The sequence below is a fragment of the Cervus elaphus genome, chromosome 6 (genome assembly GCF_910594005.1).
Source record: "Cervus elaphus chromosome 6, mCerEla1.1, whole genome shotgun sequence".
Lineage (NCBI taxonomy): Eukaryota > Metazoa > Chordata > Mammalia > Artiodactyla > Cervidae > Cervus > Cervus elaphus.
In genome coordinates, this window is record NC_057820.1 from 14,807,480 (window position 1) to 14,828,768 (window position 21,289).

At 44.8% G+C, this 21,289-nt stretch overlaps 1 protein-coding gene across 5 annotated transcripts in view; it reads right to left on the minus strand.

Annotated features, from left to right (window-relative positions):
* AFF1 (AF4/FMR2 family member 1) overlaps nucleotides 1-21,289 on the minus strand; it is a 197,521-nt gene that overhangs the window by 11,447 nt on the left and 164,785 nt on the right. For all 5 annotated transcript variants that reach the window (XM_043906243.1, XM_043906240.1, XM_043906239.1 and 2 more), the window contains 6 exons: nucleotides 16,254-17,198; nucleotides 6,701-6,804; nucleotides 5,819-6,062; nucleotides 3,764-3,855; nucleotides 3,528-3,588; nucleotides 481-617 (listed from right to left, as the gene is read on the minus strand). In XM_043906243.1, the coding sequence (XP_043762178.1) occupies nucleotides 481-617; nucleotides 3,528-3,588; nucleotides 3,764-3,855; nucleotides 5,819-6,062; nucleotides 6,701-6,804; nucleotides 16,254-17,198 (1,583 nt within the window). The remainder of the gene's footprint in view (nucleotides 1-480; nucleotides 618-3,527; nucleotides 3,589-3,763; nucleotides 3,856-5,818; nucleotides 6,063-6,700; nucleotides 6,805-16,253; nucleotides 17,199-21,289) is intronic.

A 21,289-nucleotide genomic window follows, 5' to 3' on the forward strand; every position in this document is an offset into this window, starting at 1 on the left:
GACACGACGGCAGCATAGAACACAAACGAGGCTTTAGGGCGATAATTCAAGCCATTCAGAAGACAAGGCGAGGACACGCCTGCTCTCTCACCTATCCACCTGCGTGAAACCAAGGAGACCCGTGTTCTTACCGAGTCCCCTGCTGAAACGCAGGTGATAAAGATGAGAGAGCTGCAGCGGAGACGAGAGGGCATGTGATAAGAAAGTCAAGCTGGAAAATACCAACCCCCTCCCTAAAGGGACTGGCATTTCACAGTTCATTTGGCTGGACCGAGTTATTCTGGTCAAGCACTTCATCTGGAACACAATTTCAGTTTATGATAAAAAAAAAAAACAAAAAACCAACCAACTTCCTGGATCAGTGACTTCTTAAAGACTCCCCTTTGTTAAGTTGTCCTCATACCGAAGTTCACATGGATAAAAGCCATCAAGGTGAGGGCAGGAAGTACTAAGAGGAAAACAACACGGGCAGGCACTCACTTAATGAGGTCCACGGTTTCCGAGTAGATGGAGTATGCCGACTTGGACCCGGGGCTCTCTGACTCCATGGCGATGCCGCACTCAATGAAGGACAAGGCAGCCTCCAGGTATTTAAAAGCCTTCCCGACCTTGTCCGTCTGTGGGTGAAGAACATGGTCCTTGTTAAGCCTAACACGGGCTTTTCCTTAGTTTCTCATACATATTCTTTACAGAAACTGGCCCCCACCGTCTTAGCTGAACTACGGCTGGAGGGAAGTCAGAGACAGAACTTAACCATGATAACCAAAGCCCGTCCGCTCTGACCTACTGAGAACTTTCTTCCAGCAAAAATTCAGTAGGAAAGAGAACACAATCTTGTATTAAGACTCACTTCTCAAAATCTACTGAAGTACATACTCAAGCTAAGGCAGTAAGTACACGGTCCCCTTGTTACTAGTGTGCAGTTACCCATTATATGATTTTCCTGAAAAATGGGTTATGCTATACATCTAGGATAATGCATTCACAGTTTCTTTGTATGTGCTGAACTTTATCTTTTAACAAGTAAAAAAATGTTCTGGTTTACAAGCATCTCAGGTATCATGTTGAACAATAATCTTTTGATGTATTTTACAGCCTAACAGATCCCCTCTTTGGAAGCCTGGGTTAAGGGCACAAGGCGGTCCTCTGGGTCAACAGGGATAACATTTCAGAGTCCCTCAATGGGAATGCAGACGTAGGAATGCAACCAGATACTGGCGGTCACTTAAGCCTGCATACACATTTTGTCACTTAACCCTCTTCTCACTTGGTGGATTTCAGCCAACTCAACAGAGACTGGGGCGAGAGCCTCCACTTTCCTCTCCACACGCATATGCAGCACATGATGCAAGAGCAGCTGATCAGCCTGACACGTGCAAGGCTGTAGTTTCTGCCAACGCCTCCAACTTGCTGTGTTCAAAAAGGAAGACTGAAAACCGTAAAGACGCAAGTGGAGTGTGAAGAGATGGTGACGAATCAGCAAAGAAACATGGTCTGGCAAAGAAAGATGGCTGCTACCTTTCATTTTTAAAAATTAACTTACATTTCTTCTAGAGAACCCAGGCTCAGAAAATCAGTGACAGAAAGAATAAAAATCCAATCAGCATGCCCCAAATAATCAACAGTAAAGGGCCTTATTGGTTTGCTTCACTGGTGAGAATTTAACTCTTCCAATTTACTTATCCAACACTATCTCTTTCATGGGATTTTCAAAATTTATATTGGCCTCAGGGTAGAAACAAAAATAACTATACTAAGGCAATTTGCCAATTCCCACTTCTTTGAGAATTTTGTAAGGTCACTAATGATAATATTCCTGTGATAACTCTGTGGGCCTCCTGGGACAGTGTTAAAGGTGATACGTGCTGCGCTCATGTGCTCAGTCGTGTCAGACTCTTTACAACCCCATGGACTGTAGCCTGCCAGGCTGTTCCGTCCCCGGGATTTTCCAGGCAAGAAGACTGAAGTGGGTTGCAGAGTTCTAATTTCCTTACCCAACAATAAGTAAAAGAATAGAGATGAAATACACTCCTCTATATTATGGACTTAACTATCTGATATGCAAGATGGACATGTTTAAGACATTGTGCGATTAAAAGAAAACATAACAAAGAGGCTGGCCATTCAGGTTTCTATCCAAACCAGCATATTTTGAGAGTAGAATGAGTTAATATTGTTTATTAAAATGGATGCAATAGCCATAGGAAGGGAGAAAGAAGATGTGCATATGTGCAGGTGAAATACGACACACAAAGTTGTTCCCGGGAGTCGTAATCTTGTTTGAATAATGAAGGACTCTAGTGCTGAAAGTGCCCAATGTCAAGATAAGCTGTCGCTAAGTGGCAGGGTACCTAATATTTACTCTATTTAAAAAACCCAAAGATATATACGGTTCTCACAACAGCCTCAGAGAAGTGAAAGGAAGAGGCTGAGGACATGGTATTGGCTGGTGCGGCTTGAGGCATCTTAACCTGACTCAGGCTATCCCGGTACAGAGTTACTTTGCAGATGGCGCCTAACTTTGCCTGGGACCCTCTTACGCCAGCCAACACGGGAAGGACTCAATAGGCATCCTTCTCTGATGAACAGGGACCTGATAAAAGGGACTTCACCCCGCCCTCCCAAGCCTGAGAACAGATGCCAGTCTACAGACTGGGGGTGAAGAACACTGAGCAGGGTGGGTGTGGATTCTGAGGCCACCAGGGATGGATCCCACTCAATCCCCGTGGACCACCAGAGTTTGTGGTTACGTCTGCATGTGGTAGAACCAAAGCAACTGACGCTGTTGTGGTACAAAGTTCAACATATGGTCTCTGCATGAGTTTGGGTGTAGGGAATACACCAAGTAAATAAAACCCCAGAGTCTTAGATGTTTAACTATGACAAAGGGCAAGCCTTATCTGACTATACTGCAGCAGAGAATTAAAAGCAGATTTAATTATGTATGCAACTAACAAAAACTGCCACCTTCCAGAAGGTCCAACAGCCACCAGGGAGAGTTCCTTGCCTGTTTACCAATAGAGCCATCGTCAGCCTCACTGTAAAATTTCCTCTGATGGCACTGGTCCACTGTTCACTGTTAGTCTCTCTGGGGCTTTCAAATAATTTTGGAATGCAGGCTACCTTACTTTTTGAAATGTTTTGGGGTGAACACAAACTGACCAGTTTCAAAAAGCCAGAGTTGTTTTTCAGATCTAAAGATCGGATTCAGGGGGACAAGGAAGCACTTGTGTGTATTACATAAAACAGTATCAGGTAGATCAACTTTCACTCATGTAGACATAAAACACGATGGTACTCTATCTGCCCACGATCAAACCGAATCAGTGAAGCCACAATCGTGTTACTCCACTAGGAACCCTTCACCCCTCACTGATTCTGACCCTGCTGATGCTCTTATGCCCCACGCGGCCCTGCCTTCCCCCACCACCCCCCTCCACGGTTAGTGATGTGGAATACGGCAGAATGAGACGGCAAATATTTTATCAGAAAACATTCCACCCAAGGGAGAACGAGCCAAGACGGACCACTAATTCTGCTTTGTCCTTCAACCTTTTGGCTTCCTTCAGGTGAAAATCGGCTTGTTGTCTGAAAGAGAAGAAAAAGACCAGGAGTGGGTCACAGGAAGCTACAGGTACTGGACTGGAACGAAAGGACTAGAGGGTGAAAAGGATGGGGGGACAGAGGGGTTGGGGGTGTGTGAAGGGGAGGCAGGAGGGGAGGAGGTAGGCGAAGATGAAGGGAGCAGCACCCAAGGTCTTACTTGTCAAATTTCACATGAGGCTTCCCTGGTTTGGGGTTACCATTTGGCAAAGAAGGCACTGGAAAACGGTTTGCAGTATCTCCAGAAGATCCCTTGAAAACAATCATCACAATGATCACCTTCTCACATTTAAGATCACTGATGCAAACCTATTCAGTTGGTGCAAACGTAATTGCGGCTTCGGACCGTGAATTTTAAATCATTATAACTAGGCTCGAACACATATTTATTAATCAAAACAGGAACTATTATAATCAACACATTTTTGCCCATGAGAAATAAGTTTATTTATTCCCATAGTGTAAAAATCAGTGCTGTGGGATTCGATGAACTCTTGGAAAGCATTTTCTGTCTCCTGCTGGTTGTGGAAGCATTTTCCCTGCAAAAAGTCGTTGACATGCTTGAAGAAATGGTAGTTGACTGGCAAAAAGGTCAGGTGAATATGGCAGATGAGGCAAAACTTCGTAGCTCAATTCGTTCAACTTTCGAAGTGGTGGTTGTGCAATGTACGGTTGGGTGTTGCTGTGGAGAACTGGGCCCTTTCTGTTGACCAATGCCGGCTGCAGGCGCTGCAGTTTTTGGTGCAGCTTATCGAATCACTGAGCATACTTCTCAGATGTAACAGTTTCGCTGGGATTCAGAAAGCGGTAGTGGACCAGACGGGCAGGAGACCATCACACAGTGACCGTGACTTCTTCCTGGTGCAAGTCTGGCTTTGGGGATGCACCAGAGCTGCTTCTTGGTTCAACCACTGACATCGCAGGTTGTCACATACAATCCACTTTCTGCTGTACGTCACAATCTTATCAAGAAATGGCTCCCTGTTGTTTTATAGAATAAGATGACCCTTCAAAACAATGATTTTTTTAAATTTCTGATCAACTCATGAGGCACCCACTTACCAAGCTTTTTCACCTTTCCAGTTTGCTTCAAATGCCAAACGACTATAGAATAGTCGATGCTGAATTCTTCAGCAACTTCTTGTGTAGTTGTAAGTGGACTAGCTTCAATGATTGCTCTCAATTGGTCGTTGTCAACTTCTGATGGCCGGCCATTATGCTCCTTATCTTCAAGGTTCTTGTCTCCTTTGCAAAACTTCTGGAAATACCACTGCATTGTACCTTCATTAGCAGTTCCTGGGTCAAATGAGTTGTTGATGTTGCAAGTTGTCACCACTGTTTTACAACTCATTTTGAACTCAAATAAGAAAATCACTCAAATTTGCTTTTTGTCTAACATCATTTCCATAGTCTAAAATAAACAGCAAGTAATAAGCCATTAGCAAAAAACACAAAGTGAGAAATATGCATTGAAATAATGTATAACACAATCATACTTAAGAATATATTTCAATATCAAATGGCAAATTTCAACAATGCAAAACCACAATTACTTTTGCACCAACCTAATATTATTTCTCTAAATTAGCCCAAAAGGAGCTCAAAAGAGAAGAACTCAAATACTGTACACTTTGGCTTAGTCAAGCATTTTCTCAGCTAGATTCAACTGAAACTGTAGATTTTGATTGTATCGGGGACACAGAAAAGCCACAAGACAAGAATATTCAAGAGAACAGATTATCAACAAACCAAATTTAACACTTACTCTCAGGCAACACACACACATACTCTTACCCATTCCAGGTTAACAGGAAGAAAGAAATTTGTATTTGAGAAAGCAAATTATTCCCCCCATTATCACTAATAATGGAAGTATTTGAGATCAAACATCCAAGCCAAGAACTAACCATGTTTTACGGCAAAACTCTGACAGAAAATTAACCCAAGCATCTATTCTGTATTTTCACGTCTGAACCATTAACAATAAACTGCCACCTAAATGTTCATGTAATAGGAACTGCTTCTTATTCTCCCTCTGCAAAGTGAAGACTTAAGCACAAATTACTCATTCTGGCTTTATTAAAAGTGATGAAATAAGAATAAAATAAAATAAAAGTGATGAAATAGCTCTGAAATACCATCAGTCAAGACTTATTGGAGCATTTAAAGATCTACCAACATGTCCCCTTTCCGACGTGACTGTGTCCCCCCTTACTTTGTGTTCTGTGGAGCTTCCCGAGACCTTCCCCTCTGCTTTTCTGTGTTTGGAGGCGGAAGGGTCTCTGTGGCTGCCCTTGGTGCTACTGGCACTTTTGGGGGGGTCCTGGCCGCCGGGGTCTTCCTGCCTCGGCCTCTTCTGTGCAGGTTTGGCTGGCTTCTGGGAGGACGAGGACGAGGACGACACAAGTGAAGGGGGAAGCATTTCCTTCTTTGAGGGCTCAGAGGAGGGCCTGGACATTCTGGAATGAAACCCGATGCAAACGAAGTTAAGGCAGAACACGAACCACGCAGCTTCGTTGTTTGGCTTAAAAGGACAAAGTAGCTGTTGACACGAAAGATTAAGACATCACAGAGCATGAAATCCATTTTTGTGGAAAGGCCAAATTTCAGAGCCTTTTTTTTTTTCAAACCTTTGAAAAATCGAGTCCTACCTATGAGTAATAAATGAGGTTGACAAATGAGGTTGCGTAACTTGTCATGAAGCTTGCAGAGTCTGCCCGTGGTCTTAAACTTTTACCCAAACAACTCTGTCTGCAGCAGTTACTGCACAACCTGTACCTCCTCTCTGCCCCCGTCACCCCCGACCCCCTCCCCTTTCTCTCTCTCAAATCTCTGGTGGTTTACATGGTGACACGACTCCCTCACTTCTGCCAAAGCTTTCTGTGCTCCTGATAAATCTAAGTTTGCTGCCAAACCAACTGTTCACTCCTCTGAGGTCCTCGTGGAGGAAAGCAAAACAAATGTAGCGTATCGTCAAAATGAACTCCAAAGAGTTGACTGTTCTCTCATTCTATTGCAGAAGGAAAATGTTTGTCAGGGCACGTGATCCAGGAAGCTTTGATCGCCTTTGCAGACTGTTCCTAGCCTCTATACTCACTTTGATTTGGAAGGTTCCTTGTGGGAAGAGGAAGATGACGGCTGTGACTTGGCTTCCTTCTCCAGCCTGACTTTCTTGCTATCGTGGTCTTTTTCTGCTTCACCCTATTATTGTATAACATTAAACTGTTACGAACACAACTGGGCAGACAAAATAGAGAAAAAAAATATGCAGCAAAGGCAATGAGAACAATGAGACTTGTGGGAACATCTAAACACACGCGGCAACCTTCAAGTATCTACACTGTGTTTTGGGAGAGGGCGGGCGGCAGGCCATACAGATTGGATGTGATTTATACTGAGACAGATTTGTGCATCAGGAAGGACTATTCCTCAAACTCAGGAAAAGGATGTCCAAAAAAGGAAAGAACCAGGTTTTTCTCTTCCCAGGAAGCGAAACAGTTGTGCTATTCCATGACAACATGTACATCCAATTTATAGAGGGTCCATATGCGGGCTCCTCCCACAGGCCTAAGCTCACATGACGGCCTGTAGCTTCTAACAAGGACAACAAAGTGATCAGTGGGAGTCCTTCAATCAGCTCAGGTGCATCAGACCTAAACTCCTCCGACTGTCAGCTCACCAGGAAAGAAATCTGGGACCAATCTAAGCCAACCCCTAAAAAATCGAAATCCTCTCTTCAAGCCTTAACGGGAAAAACATTTTTCACGTGATCCGATTGTGGGAGGCCCTGGTTTTCATCACAGTCTCTCCCTTGTTCTCTGAATGTCTCCAAGAAAAATGAATAAATTAAAATGTGTGGGCTCAAGCTCTGCTAATAAGCAGCCTGGCCTTGCTAAAAAGAAGGGAAAAGCAGAGACATACCCTACCCTACCCCCCCGCAACCCCCGCATTCCCCAAGCACAGGTGCTTGGGTGTGTGTCTCAATCCAGCCCTTCGCAAACTCTGCCGAAAACACTTATCTCGTTTCAAAAGATAAGGTGGTGTGTGTACATTAGAGGGGAAAATATGGGTGGGGAAAGAAACTCCAAACCAAGGCTTGTGCCCCTGGAGACAATCTCACACTGTCTCACACTCCGTCCCAGAGCCAGACAGGCTAGTCTAGAGCGACAAATGAAGTCAAGGACTTTGTGCAAAAACGGAGAATGTAATCACTTTCCTACTGACGAAATGCTGAAGTGCCAATATTTTAGATACACTGGATTAAACTATTTAAATTGTTTTCACTGGTTTTTTTTTTCCCTTTTAATATTTTTAACGTGGCTACCAGAGAATGTCAAATTATGAAAATGTAAAATTAGGTCGCATATATTGCTACTGGACAGATCTATTTTTTACACTTTTCTAGATGTGACGTGCAAAATGGACCTTGAATTTCCTATGAGCTGATGCAAATGAAGAGCTACTTGATGTACAGGTTAAGTAGCTCGTGATGAAAGACTGGGGGACAAAAGGATCTTGAAGGACCTAACAAGGAGTGAACACGTAATGCAAATAAGCACATCCCATGGGCACAACTGAATCACAGCAAGTGATTTCCCACAGCTATTTGCTTCTCGTGTGGCGGGCAGTGCAGGCAGGCAGCACAAGCCCAGGCACAGGTCAGGAGAGATGAGAGAGGGACCCTGGCAGTGGCCGGGGGGGTCTGCTGGGGCTCAGCATGTAACTCACCCTGCATTCAACAATTCACAGTGGGAACACTTGGAGGTACTCGATGTTGGCAGAGAAACACAGAATAAGCTGGAAATGACCGGTTAAAACAGGACTCTACTCCTGGTGGGTACCCTCATCACTACACCCAGTGTGCCCAAGAGGCTCTGCTACCAACGGCCCCGGTGAGTTTCTCTTGAGTTTTAGATTAAAGGCCACACAGCTGGCCCAGCAAACATTGCAAGAGGTGGGAAATTTATCTTTGGGAAAAGTCATAGAATGTGCTAACATATCCAGACAGATGATTAACTTGCACACGAAAGTGAAGTCACTCAGTCCTGTCCGACTCTTTGCGACCCCGAGGACTATAGCCTACCACGTTCCTCCGTCCACGGGATTTTCCAGGCAAGAATACTGGAGTGGGTTGCCATTTCCTTCTCCAGGAGATCTTCCCGACCCAGGGGTTGAACCCAGGGCTCCCGCATTGTAGGCAGACGCTTTACCATCTGAGCCACCAGGGAACCTGCACACGAAGTTAATTACTAATACATTGTGTCTCAGCTGGTAAAGAATCTGCCTGCAGTGCGGGAGACTTGGGTTCAATCCCGGGGTTGGGAAGATCCTCTGGAGAAGGGAACAGCTACCCATGCCAGTATTCTGGCCTGGAGAATTCCGTGAATTGTATAGTCCATGGGGTCTCAAAGAGTCGGACACGACTGAGCGACTTTCACTTCACTTTTTTTTATGGAGTCGTTTTGTTGTTTTCCCAGCCACAGTGCATGGCATGTAGCATCTTAGTTCCCTGGCCGAGGATTGAACCCTCATCCCCTACAGTGGAAGAACAGAGTTCCAATCATACTTTTTTTTTAAAAAATTTATATTTTTAGCTGGGCTAGGACTTCATTGCACTCAGGCTTTCTCTAGTGTGGCACATGGGGAGCCACTCTTCATTGCAGGGAGCGGGCTTCTCATCTTGCAGAGCACAGGCTCCGAGGCACTTGGGCTTTAGAAGTTGCAGCTCATGGGCCCCACAGCGTGGGTCAGCAGCTGTGTGCACAAGCTTACTTGCCCGGCAGGAATACGGGATTTTCCTGGACCAGCGATTAAACCCATGTCCCCCGCAATGGCTGGTGGGTTCTCAGCCCACTGCACTACAAGGGAAGTCCTCACACTGTTTTAAATAGAAGGCATCTCCAGGCAGTTAACAACACAAGGGATAAGTCCTGAAGATAAAGTTAAGTATAAATGGTCCACAAGGTTACTTTCTAAAGGAAACAGCAAACTCCAGAGGCAGAAGAGTTAATTTTTGTTTGTATACCTTCATGCTGCTTAGGACGTGCTAGTTACGACTAGAAACCAAAGTGGCAGGCCTTACAAACCACACATGAAAACATGATTCCTGGTGAGTCAGTCCTCACAAACTGGTTTAACTCCGGCTTGTGCCAACTGGTGACTCAAGAGAACAGCCCAGAACCAAGGATCAACTTTGACGTTAGCTTTAACAACTGTGCTGGCACTTACTGGAATAATATGCTTTATACTGACATGCAACAATTTAGAAACCGGTAATATTCTGTCGGCTGATAGAAAGTATTAGATGCTCAGTCGTGTCCAACTCTTGGTGACCCCATGGACTGTAGCCTGCCAGGTTCCTCCATCCATGGGGTTCTCCAGGCAAGAATACTGCAGTGGGTGGCCATTCCCTCCTCCAGGGGATCGTTCCGACTCAGGGATTGAACCTGGGTCTGCTGCATTGCAGGCAGATTCTTTACCATCCAAGCCACCAGGGAAGCCAGTAAGCCATTACACCAATTAAGCAAAATTCCCTTCTGCTGATTGTGTCTGCTTTGACAGAGTACACTCCCATGAGCCTGGGTTGGTATTTTCACACTTGGAACCCTCGCGTCCTCTGCAGAAACAGTCCTGGAGGCGTCCCTGGAGCAGGCACTCTGTGAACTTTCTCTGCTGGCACGGAAGCCAGCCTGCACTACCTCTAGAAGTGGATCTACGATTAGGCAAAGGGCCATTGGAGAGGGAGTTGTCCCATCCAGGGGGGTAAGGGAATGCAGACTTGATCCAAGACTGGAAAACAGAAGGTGAGGAGTTCCTGAGATGTTTCTGGGTCAAGAGACCATTTGAAACAGAGGTAAAGATAATGCTTTTTTCAGGAGGTAAAAAAGAGTCTCCTCTGCCCAGGGGCTTATCCACAGATCAAGTCTCAGGTCTGGGTCTTGGAAGTTCCCTTTTTCCAGAAAAACAATGTCTCCACGGTGCCCACATCTCCACTATGACGAAGCTCCTCGTGATTGACTTGTTGACTTTTCCTAACCTGGTGGGTCAGGAAGCCTCAGATTACCTGCCCAAGGCTGCTCTACCTGCGGAGTGGATCCAAAGGGCAAGAATGATGACCATAAAAGGAAGCGCTGGGGCTGTGCTCCGCTGAGCCGGTTTCTGGAGAGGAGGCCTCCAGGGCACTCAACTCACCAGCCAGGTATTGCAAGTAAAAGGGGAGTCTGTTGTCGCTAAGTTGTGTCCGACTGTTAAGGCTCCTCTGTCCATGGGATCTCCCAGGCAAGAATACTAGAGTGGGTTGCCATTTCCTCCTCCAGGGGATCTTCCCAACCCAGGAATGGAACTCGCATCTCCTACTTTGCAGGTGGATTCTTTACCGCCAAGCCATCAGGGGAAAGCCCTCAAGCCTTTCTGGATCCCATCTGTGAACAAATGGGATGGCTGAATAAGAGACGCATGAGGTCTCTGTGCTCCAATCCTAAACTCTATCACCCTCTCCCACGGGGAAGCAAATCGACTTGGTAGCACATGGAGCAGAGCAAAAGTGGAGAAGCAGCCTTTGGGGAAGTTCAGGTGATCTGCCTCTGCGGGAGACTCTGTGAGACGAAAGGCAGACAAGTCCAAGCTGACCCCAAGAATGAGGGTGGAGACTGACTGAGAAGGCGGGTTATATTCACTGGGCTAAGTACCACAGAAGAGCAAAATGTACCCACTTTTCCCCTTCTTTCTCATCAGGGAAACACAGGCATTAGACTGGTCCTAATACAGCTCTCTATGTGATGTTTTTAGGGTAACTAACAGGCATGAAGAAATTAGATGTAAGTGGTTTTAGGAAATTATAGGGATGACTTCAAACCCTTGATTTTGAAGGATAATAACCGGGAATGTCTATCTGGAGAAACAACCCAAGAGAAAACAGGCAGATCTTGGATAGAAGGGAAGGTCTGAACCAACCATCAAGCAATAAAAATGCACATTTTCCCACCAGATCCCATAATTTCCCTCCCCCTTCCTCAAAACACATATAAACCATGCACTGCTTCCAATGTGCTTCTAAAAGCATCCAACCTTCTTGGTCAGTAAAGCAATTATTTAGAAAAAGGGAAAGACCTGAACGAATGTAACCTCCCTGTTCTAGTATTTGTCTAAACGAGACTGCTGAGACAGTCTAGAGTTTTATTTGAAAGACTTCCGTAAGGTGACTGAATTAAATGAGATTATCTATGAGAGGTAATGAAGGACAGAGTCACACTTGTAACTGAACAACAACATCTACAAAAAGTGCTTAGAGAAAAAAAAAAAAAAAAAAAGTGCCTAGAGCAAGGCTTAGCTCTCTGAATGTTTGGAGTGCTTTTAGAATCCTTTCCTTTGTACCGCCTTGATTATATACTGTGTTGTGCCTCTAAACTTCAACTTCTCTTCCAAGTCTGGAAAACAGGAAGCTTAAAAATTACATAAAAGAAAATATAAGTTCTAGTTTAAACTCTAAACTGTAATCAGGTAGAAGAAATTCTGTAGTTTATGTAAGGACCATGTAAGTTCATGCCCATTTACCCTCATGATTTTCTCTACTTTTTCTCATGAATTGTCCCCGAACCACTCCTTTAAAGTAGAAGAAGAAAAGAATGCAGGTACACTTCTACAGGTACCACATTCGATGGGTTCATCACAGCTGTTAACCACCATTAACTCCTTACAATCATCTTCTAATACTTTTGAGTCTAAAATGGCTTCAAGGATCTGTTGTGCGTGTGTGTGTGTGTGTGTGTCCAACTCTGTGACCCTGTGGACTGTAGCCTGCCAGGTTCCTCTGTCCATGAGATTCTCCAGGCAAGAACACTGGAGGGCTGCCATTTCCTTCTCCAGGGGATCTCCCCAAACCAGGGATCAAACCCGCATCTCCTGCACACATCTCTTGCATTGCAGGCAGCAGATTCTCTACTGCTGAGCCACTGGGAAAGCCCCCTCAAGAATCTGTTAACAATCTGAAAATACTTATTAAATTTCACGGCAAGAAAGGGATGGGAAGTAGCAGGTACATTATTCAATTGCTCTCACTACTTCTTCATGGAGCTTTTTCTAGTGTTCACGCTCGATATGAAGAACATGAACACTATCCAAACATGGAAGAAAGCACCCAAGCTTAAAAAGAGATCTGGGTGGGACTTTCCTGATGGTCTAGTGGTCTGTACTTTCAATGCAAAGGGCCGGGGGTTCAATTCCTGGTTGGGAAACTAGACCCCACGTGCTGAAACTAAAGATTCCACACACTGAAACTTAAGACCTAGCGCAGCCAAATAAATTAAAATTAAAAGATAGAGACCTGGGCTGCCCATGGAGCAGCCCCACTCAAAGGGTGGCAGCCATGGTGCCCTGAGCAAGCAGAGTCAGGGTCTTGACAAGAAAGGGGGAGCCTGACCCTCACAGAGAGAACCTGAGGGTATGACGTTCAGTCTTAACACCAGCTGGAATCCAGCAGGAAGTAAAACCAATGACACATGGTTCTCTGATCACGAAGTAACTACACAGTCGGCGGCTGTTTATATTTGTCTAAAGGCTCCTAAGGAATGTTTCTAACTAGTGACGTACTTCAGACCAGGAATTCCTAGATCCATGATGTCTAAATGCACGACACTGGAGAGATTTCTCAGGTCACAACCACTAGCTTTGTACAATCCTGCCCTGGTAACAAGCTTCTGCTCCAGAGCCTTAGGCATTAGGTAATCTGAGGAGTCATCTGCCTACAGTGCAGGCGATCCAGGTTTGATTCCCGGGTCGGGAAGATGCCCTAAGAAGGAAATGGCAACTCACTCCAGTACTGTTGCCTGGAGAATCCCACGGACGGAGGAGTCTGGCAGGCTACAGTCCATGGGGTCACAAGAGTTGGACACGACTTGGTGATTAAACTGCCACCACCAATCTGAGGAGTTAGAAGATACGAGGGGAGTGGGAGGGAAGTTTAAGAGGGAGGGGCCATATATATACTTTGGCTGAAACCAACCCAACATTGTAAAGCTTATCCTCTAATTAAAAATAAATTTTAAAAAATGGGGGGGGGGGGGGGGGGCGCAGAGAATAGTAAAACAAAAAGGAAAAAAGAAAACCACCAATGGGGAGTGTGCAGGGTGATGCTCATCCCTTCACCAGGACTCAGGGCTTCCCAGTAGATGAGGACATGCAGTCAGGGTTTGGACTCACTGGTTCAGATCCTGATCCTGTCACTCCCAGAGCAAACAGGCAGGCCGTTCCCAAGGCCAGACTGCTCAGCTGTTTGCCAGAGCTTTAAAACAAGCATGTACTTGCCTAAGATGAGGGGGTCATTACTTCTCCATCCTTTGAACAGGAAGATGAATGAGCTGCCCTAGCAGAGCTCAGCCAAGGGCTGCAAATGGCTTTCAGAGGACACAGTTCAGCGACTCAACAGGGACAGCTGGCTTCCTTTGGAGGAGCTGCAGACAGAGCTTCTAGACTTGCGCTGGAGGGTGGACTGAGCTGACAGCCATCCAGGGAGACTCCAGTTTCCATCTGGTTAGTAAGCGCTTTAGAAGCTAATACTTCTCCCCACTTGAATTGAGGCAGAAGGTCAACCATGGAGCCTAGATAATATTGGGGCTGGCCAAAAAGTTCGTTTGTGTTTTTCCATAAGGTGTAATGGAAAAAAACTGAATGACTTCTTTGGCCAACCCAAGGTTATGGTAGCTGGGAGACAGGTGATAAAAGACTTCCCAGGAGGAAGTAAAAAGAGTGCATTTTTGAGGCTTTCTTGGGCATGTTAGATGTAGGCACCATTTCCCTAGCCTGGTCTATCACAATCTTCTCCATAAAGTTTCACACCTCTTACATAAACACATTGTTTTATAAGTTATCAGGGGACTTCCCTGGTGGACCAGTGGTTAAGAATATGCCTTCTGATGCAGGAGATATGGGTTGGATCCCTGGTCAAGGAACCAAGATAAGATTCCACATGCCTTGGTGCAACTAAGCCACAACCATAAAGAAACCCCCTCCGACGCAGCAAAGACCCGGCACAGCCAAAAAGAAGGGGGAAAAAAAAAAAACTACCAGGCACGTGAAAATGTCTGCTTCTAGCTGAAACAGCACTGCCAGTTAGCACATTTGATCCCATCCCCATTGGGCTCACCCACTGCGATTACGGTAGTAATACACACCCTCACGGCTCCTTGGACAAGGTGCTGGAGAAACTGTCCCCTTTACTACTTGGTAAAGTCATGTTATATTTTTAACCTCATGGAGTAATCAGTCAAATCAGACATGACAGCAGGCTTCATGATCTTTCTGTCCTTGTTATTCTTAGTTCAACTTCCGTAACTGAGAAGTTTTTTATGTATCTGCAGGAGTGTTAAACTTTTTATTCCTTCTCGGAAGGAAAGAGTTGGCCCTTCTTGTGCCTTTCATTCTGAATCTTGGGTAGGTTGGTTTGGGAATGTCACTGGGGCAGAGGGGAATTCACTAATCTCTCATCACCCAGAAGCAGTGAAAAAAGACATCGAGAGCTCAGTAATTCAGAATAAAGGTTGAAGGACACTGTTCAAAATACCGTATGTCCATGTAAAGAGGGTCTTAAATAACGCAGAGGTTACTGTTTCTTTTATTATTACATTTATTCCTTAAGTGAAGCTTCCAAACGCTGTGCTAAATGACAGACTACTTCACAATGCACCATAAGAGCCTATATTACTCAAAAAGATGCCCTAACCATCTCTGTAATAGCTCTAAAACTTTTTTCCACAATGCCCTGCTTATTATTAAAAGTCATTAACAGAGATCATAAATTCTCAAATATGGTGGTTTCAAAGTAATGAGGTATTATGTTGCCATGAGTTAAAACATGGACGTAATATCAGTATTTAAAAGATCAAACCACAGGAGTAAAATTTAGTGTCCATCCCTTCTGTCAGTACATCATTTCATTTCATATAAGGTTTTAATTTCTAGAGGAAAACCTAATGGGCCAGTACCTCCCTGGCAGTACAGAGGCTAAGAAGCGGCCTGTCAATGCCAAGGAACACAGGTTTGATCCCTGCTCTGGGAAGATTCCATGTGTCACGGAGCAGCTGAGCCCATGCGTCACAGCTACTGAGCCAGTGCTTTAGAGCCTGGGGCCTGCAATTACTGAGCTAGTGCGCCTCCTGCTCATGTTCTGCGCTGAGAGAGGCCACCACAGTGAGAAGCCCCCACACCACAACTAGAGAGAAGAACCCTGCTCTTCGTAACTAGAGAAAAGCCCATGCAGCAACAAAGACCCAGAACAGCCCCCAAAACATAAATAAAAATAATAAAACCTAGTGGGTCAGGTGGTAAATACCAATGTTGTCCAAATAGATAAAACACATACCCTTAACGCTATATTATTCTAAAGCAGTATGTCCTTCTCAATGACTGCCTCATCTTTATTTCAAACTAGAAGCCTGTTGAAGTAATCTGACATTTATTAACACTCATCTACAGTGAAACACTAACTGGTACTAGTCACAAAAGCAACAAGGAATCCAGAGATTTCCAGCCTCTTCTAAGACAGTTCTGGGTTATGTGAACATAAACTTCTAAAGACAATCTAGCGCCAAGCACTGCCCCTGGCGTGCAGCGGGCATGGTCCACGCTGGAGGGGAGGGTTAGTCTCGCACACTCACCTTTCTCTTTTTGGCCAACTTGCTGGCGTTTTCTGAGCTTCTCTTCTCAGGATCTGGCTTCTTCCCTGCTGGTGGCTGTTTGTCTTCCGGTTTCTTCGGGCGGCTGCCCTTCCCTGGGGGCTGGGGTATCCGAGACAGGAGGTCGAGAGTGATCTTCACCACCAAGCTTTGGGGCAGCGGAGCGTCCCTGAGCGGGGAGAGCAGCTTGGTGTCTCTCGAAGGCACCGGGGGTTTGTCCTTGCGGCGGTCCTCCTGGACCACCACGGCCAGCCTGCAGCCACTAGTCCTGACGCCAGCGCCACCGCCGCCACCGCGGCCAGGGCCCTGGCTCTGGGTCAAGGGAACGAGCGCAAAGTGCTCGGGACTCGGGTCCTCTGGCGCCGCGTCTTTCGGGGGCGCCTTCGGGGGGCCGCTGCGGTGCTTCTTCCGGTCGCTGGGGGCGGGCACCGCCGGCTTGGGCTCCCGGCTGTCTGCGGCGCGGGGCCGCCCTTTCGTCTTCACCTTGGGCTTGTCTTTGGAGGGCTGGGCCTTGGAGGCCGGGGGAGGAAGTCCGGGCTCGCTCTCCACCTGCAGGCAGACGCGCACTTCCGCAGGCGCATCCGCGTGGTCGGGGGCGGAAGCCTTGATGGGTTTTTTGGGCTGTTTACTTCCCACGGTTTGCCTCTGGGGGGGCTCCTGCTGGGCAGGGGACTTCTGACAGCTCCTCTTGCCCGCGTGGGGGCCTTCGGAAGGGACCCGGGGGGCTTTGCTGGAGCCTTTTGGGGGAGGCTCTTTGGACTCTGGGCGCTCGTGGCCCGTGGTGGCGCTGTCGCCGCCCTTGCCCTTAGTGTCCGGGTGTCGGGCCGGGGGCTCCGTGCTACCCGGGGCCTCGGTCGGCACCGCGGGCTGGCTGACTTTGGTCAGCCAGTTGTCCAGCTGCCATTTGTTGGTTGTCGGAGGCTCGGGCTACAAACAAGGAAAAAGACGACAGGGTTAGCTGAACAGTAACATACTGCTCCCCTGGGTTAGTCACCCAGTGCTACAGGACTGTCCCGGGGAGATGCAGCCATTCCAAACCTAAGAATTCAGGCCCTTTTGATCCCCCCTCTAATTACAGATTAAATCCTATAACAATTAACTCTTAAAACAATCTTCCCATTGTTCATGCTGCAGGAATTCCAGCTGTAGCAGACACTGACTAATAATAGACCATTAGATACTGACCAGTGCTGACCACTGTCAACTGCTGAGAAATCTGCGTAATAAAGATTTTGTTTCACTGATAATTACAGTATAATTTAAACAGAATTTTCATTTTGACTTGTGAAGTATCCTATCAGGAAATGATAGGAAAGAATGAAGAGTAAAAAGAACCCTTTCATCAAAGGTTTTCAGAAGAAGGTCAATGAATAAACTAAGTGTTAGTGGTTATGGATGGGTTTCGTGGTTTATCCCTTTTTTTTTTTGGACATACTCATCAATCGAAAATGACTTTCTTCAAGACTTGATTTCTCAATGTACTTAAAAACACTAAAACATGATAGTTTATCACAGATATACTGTCTTCTGAATTTCAAATTTTACTTCTGGGTAAAAACAACTAAGTGAGGTCACATTAGTCAACCATGAGCGCCCCCCCCCTCCTTGAATTCTTTAAAAATCAAACAGGAAGCCTCTTGTTACAGGTAGCCTGGTCTGAACGAGCACCTGTTTTTCTAAGAAACACAGGGAGGCCCCAGAGCACACAACTGAGAGAGTGAGATTATACTGATTATCTGTGCAGCTCACTAGGAGAATAAACAAAAGTCCCGGGCTTCTCCTGTTATCCTAACAGCAGATATAGTGTTGAAATCTTTGCTGCTGACTATTGGTGCATCACATTCTCTCTCTCCCCGACTGGGCTATTAGATCTCATTAAAGGAATGATAAGGACGACTTTATTTCCAAATTCTACTTTTACGTCTTGCACACAGTGGTGTACGTGAGATATTTCTTTCGGCACTTCTACTGGTATCTTGGGGCTTCCTGGGTAGCTTGAGTGGTAAAGAATCTGCCTGCAATGCGGGAGACCTGGGTTCGATCCCTAGGTTGGGGAGATCCCCTGGAGAAGGGAATGGCAACCCACTCCAGTATTCTTGCCTGGAGAATTCCATGGACAATGGTATATTGCTGTACCTGTAAATTTTATGTTCTTTGGGAAAATATTCATGTATTAACAGAGTAACGATTACTTTCTTTTTAAAGGGCAGTGTATCACTGGCATGCTGCATGTTTTTCTTAAGATCCATTCTGACAGGTGGTTTGTATGAATGACTAAATTATTTCCACAATACTCCGGGAAGTTAACTGAAAGATATCTCACGTGGGATTTAACTGATTAGATTATGGATAAGGTGATCACTCCAGTAAGTGGATGATATTTTACAGGGAAGACTGCTGCTAACAATTTTTCCAAGTGGGATATCCCAAACGATTCAACTCAAAACACACACACACACACACAACATGTCTAAGAAATGTAGATACAATAGATATAATGTAAAGGCTTTGGGGCCAGGAAAAAATTTTAGGTAATAAACTGGTCCAGTAGCTAGTTTGGGCTTAGTATGATGGTAGTAAAGAGAACTTAGAGGAACTCTAAGGAAAGAGGGCTACAGAATTTTGTTGTTGTTTTCCTGCTTAAGACAATGTATCTTCTCTGTATCTCCCTCCACTTATACCAACTCTATCCCCCATGCTCTCATTTGAATTTCAGAGCAAGGAGGGAGGGAAGAAGGAAAAGCTACCCTAACAAAGTCCCACATGATTTAAAACTGCACTCAATATTCTAACAAGACAGGATGGTTGTTTAGGGTAGAGAAAAGATTCACACCCAGCGTCTACTTGTCAGACACTTTCTTGCAAAGACTTGAGGGGGTGGTAATTCTAATCCACTGGGAAGGAGCCAAATCCTTCAAGCTGTCTCTCAGGAAAGGTACAGGGAACCCTCATCAGGGCTATGCTGACAAGCCCACCACAGCAAGGGACCCTCTTGCTCTCTGGAGGAGTGTTTATACATGAACCAAAAGGGAAGGTCATTCCTGGTATAAATAACATCTGCTCCCCTCCCCCAACCCCAAACAGGGCAGTTTAAGATACATTTAGTAGTCCCTAAAGGAATGTCCTGGATACAGAAATAAAACACATTTTCTTCCACTGTGGTCCTAAAAATGGCCAGAAGGGAGGCCTATGGCCCAATTGCAGGGCAGAACTGAGTATGTCCAGACAAGGGGTAGGGGTGGGGTGATCCTTTTTGTATACTTACTATGACCACGTAAAATGGACAGAATTCCTTTAAGGCTAGGTATTATTTGAGTACTGAGATGGGGGAAAGTTTTACATAAGGGACTGATGGAAATTAGACATGATCAAGGTTTGGACTTTTGATTTTTCTCAGCCTTTCTTCATGCCCCACCCCCAATCTCCTAAGGCGGGATCAACCCAAACACTGCACAGAGGAGGTGCAAAAACATATGAGCCTTTTAATAAACGTCTGGCTGTATGTCTCTTTACTTCTCACTTCTCAAGATGCAAATTTCATTTATTTTAGGATGAATTATTCTGAAAGAAAAGCTCTGAGCTATGCACAACATACATCCACTGTTTTTGTAAAACAACATAGTTGTTGGAGGGAGTACAACTCCAAGACTTAGAAGGAAAAAAAAAAAACACAACAGAGAGAAGAGGCATGGTGTTGTAAAAATAAAAGGCTTCCTAGTTAAATGGCTATGGGTTTCAATCTTAGTGCTAATACTTCCTTATAGGTGAAAAGAAAACTCCCAACCTTCTAGGATTCATGGTTATATCACATAATTTATGAAGAAAGTATCAAGAGCTTAGCAGATAATCAACCGTGGTAGTTTACTACCAAAGCACTGGATTAGAAAGAATTAGATTAGAAAACTAAGCAGATGCTTGAATAACTGAGAATAGGAGTCATTTTTCCCTGAACTGTACTTAAGCTGTGAAAGGTTGATGCGTCCCATATATTCTGAAAAGCTGAGGTTTACAGGCTGACTCACTATAAAGCTGAGACTCCAAGTGGCTTTCCCCCAAGTTCACCAGCAGCCTGTTGGCACACATATAACATTTCCTATCTCATAAGATCGCTGGATGACTTCGTCAAATGAATTTTAAATAGAGACTTTTAAGAAGTGAACTTCTCAGCATTAAAAATAAAACATAGAGTGAGAAAGTTAAAACTAGTAACTACAGGCTATTATGGAATTCATGTAGTGCTCGACTAATTCAGTTTTACAATAATGCAGGTATTTATTTTAAAAGGAAAGAAAGGTTGTTAAATAACTTTGGGGAAAATTAAAGGTTTAAAACCTAGACAAAGACAAAAACAGGTCTGAGGAGGCCAAGCCTTGGTATGTAACCAACAAAACCATACTGAAGTCTAAGTTTGCACAGTAACAGAAATGTAAAATATGAGCCTATTTAGAAAAGTGATTTTTAAAAAAGTAAAGTAGAATGGGAACATCATTTTCCATTGAAGAGTCTCTAAATCTATTCTATTCAATAACCTCTTGAGCAGTAAGATACAACCATTGAGTTGGCCGGAAAGTTTGTTCAGATTTTTCCATCAGGTGGTACAGAAAAACCCAACCAAACTTTTAGGCCAACCCAATGTTTCATTAATACAAATGCCTGATTAAATTTTTCTTACGAGTTTCAATTATTCAGTCAAATCTGTGCCATTTCCATTTTATTTTGATCGAATTTTATGATTTAATTGGATTCTCTCACTTATCATAGTAACCAAACAAGCATGTAGGTTTTCCTTTGTGAATAAGGTGAGATCTAAAGCAAAGACCTTGTGAACAAGCACATACTTTCTTTGTAGATAATATTCAGTAATTTTCCCCCTGGGGCATAGGAAAATTACTTCAACAGCAACTAGTGTCTCAGGAGAGACCAGCTCCCAGAAATACAGAGTAGCTTCTAAAATCTGAAAGGCACTTCAAGTGCAACTAATGCTGATCTATGTTTATTCACTCCAAAAATATTTACTG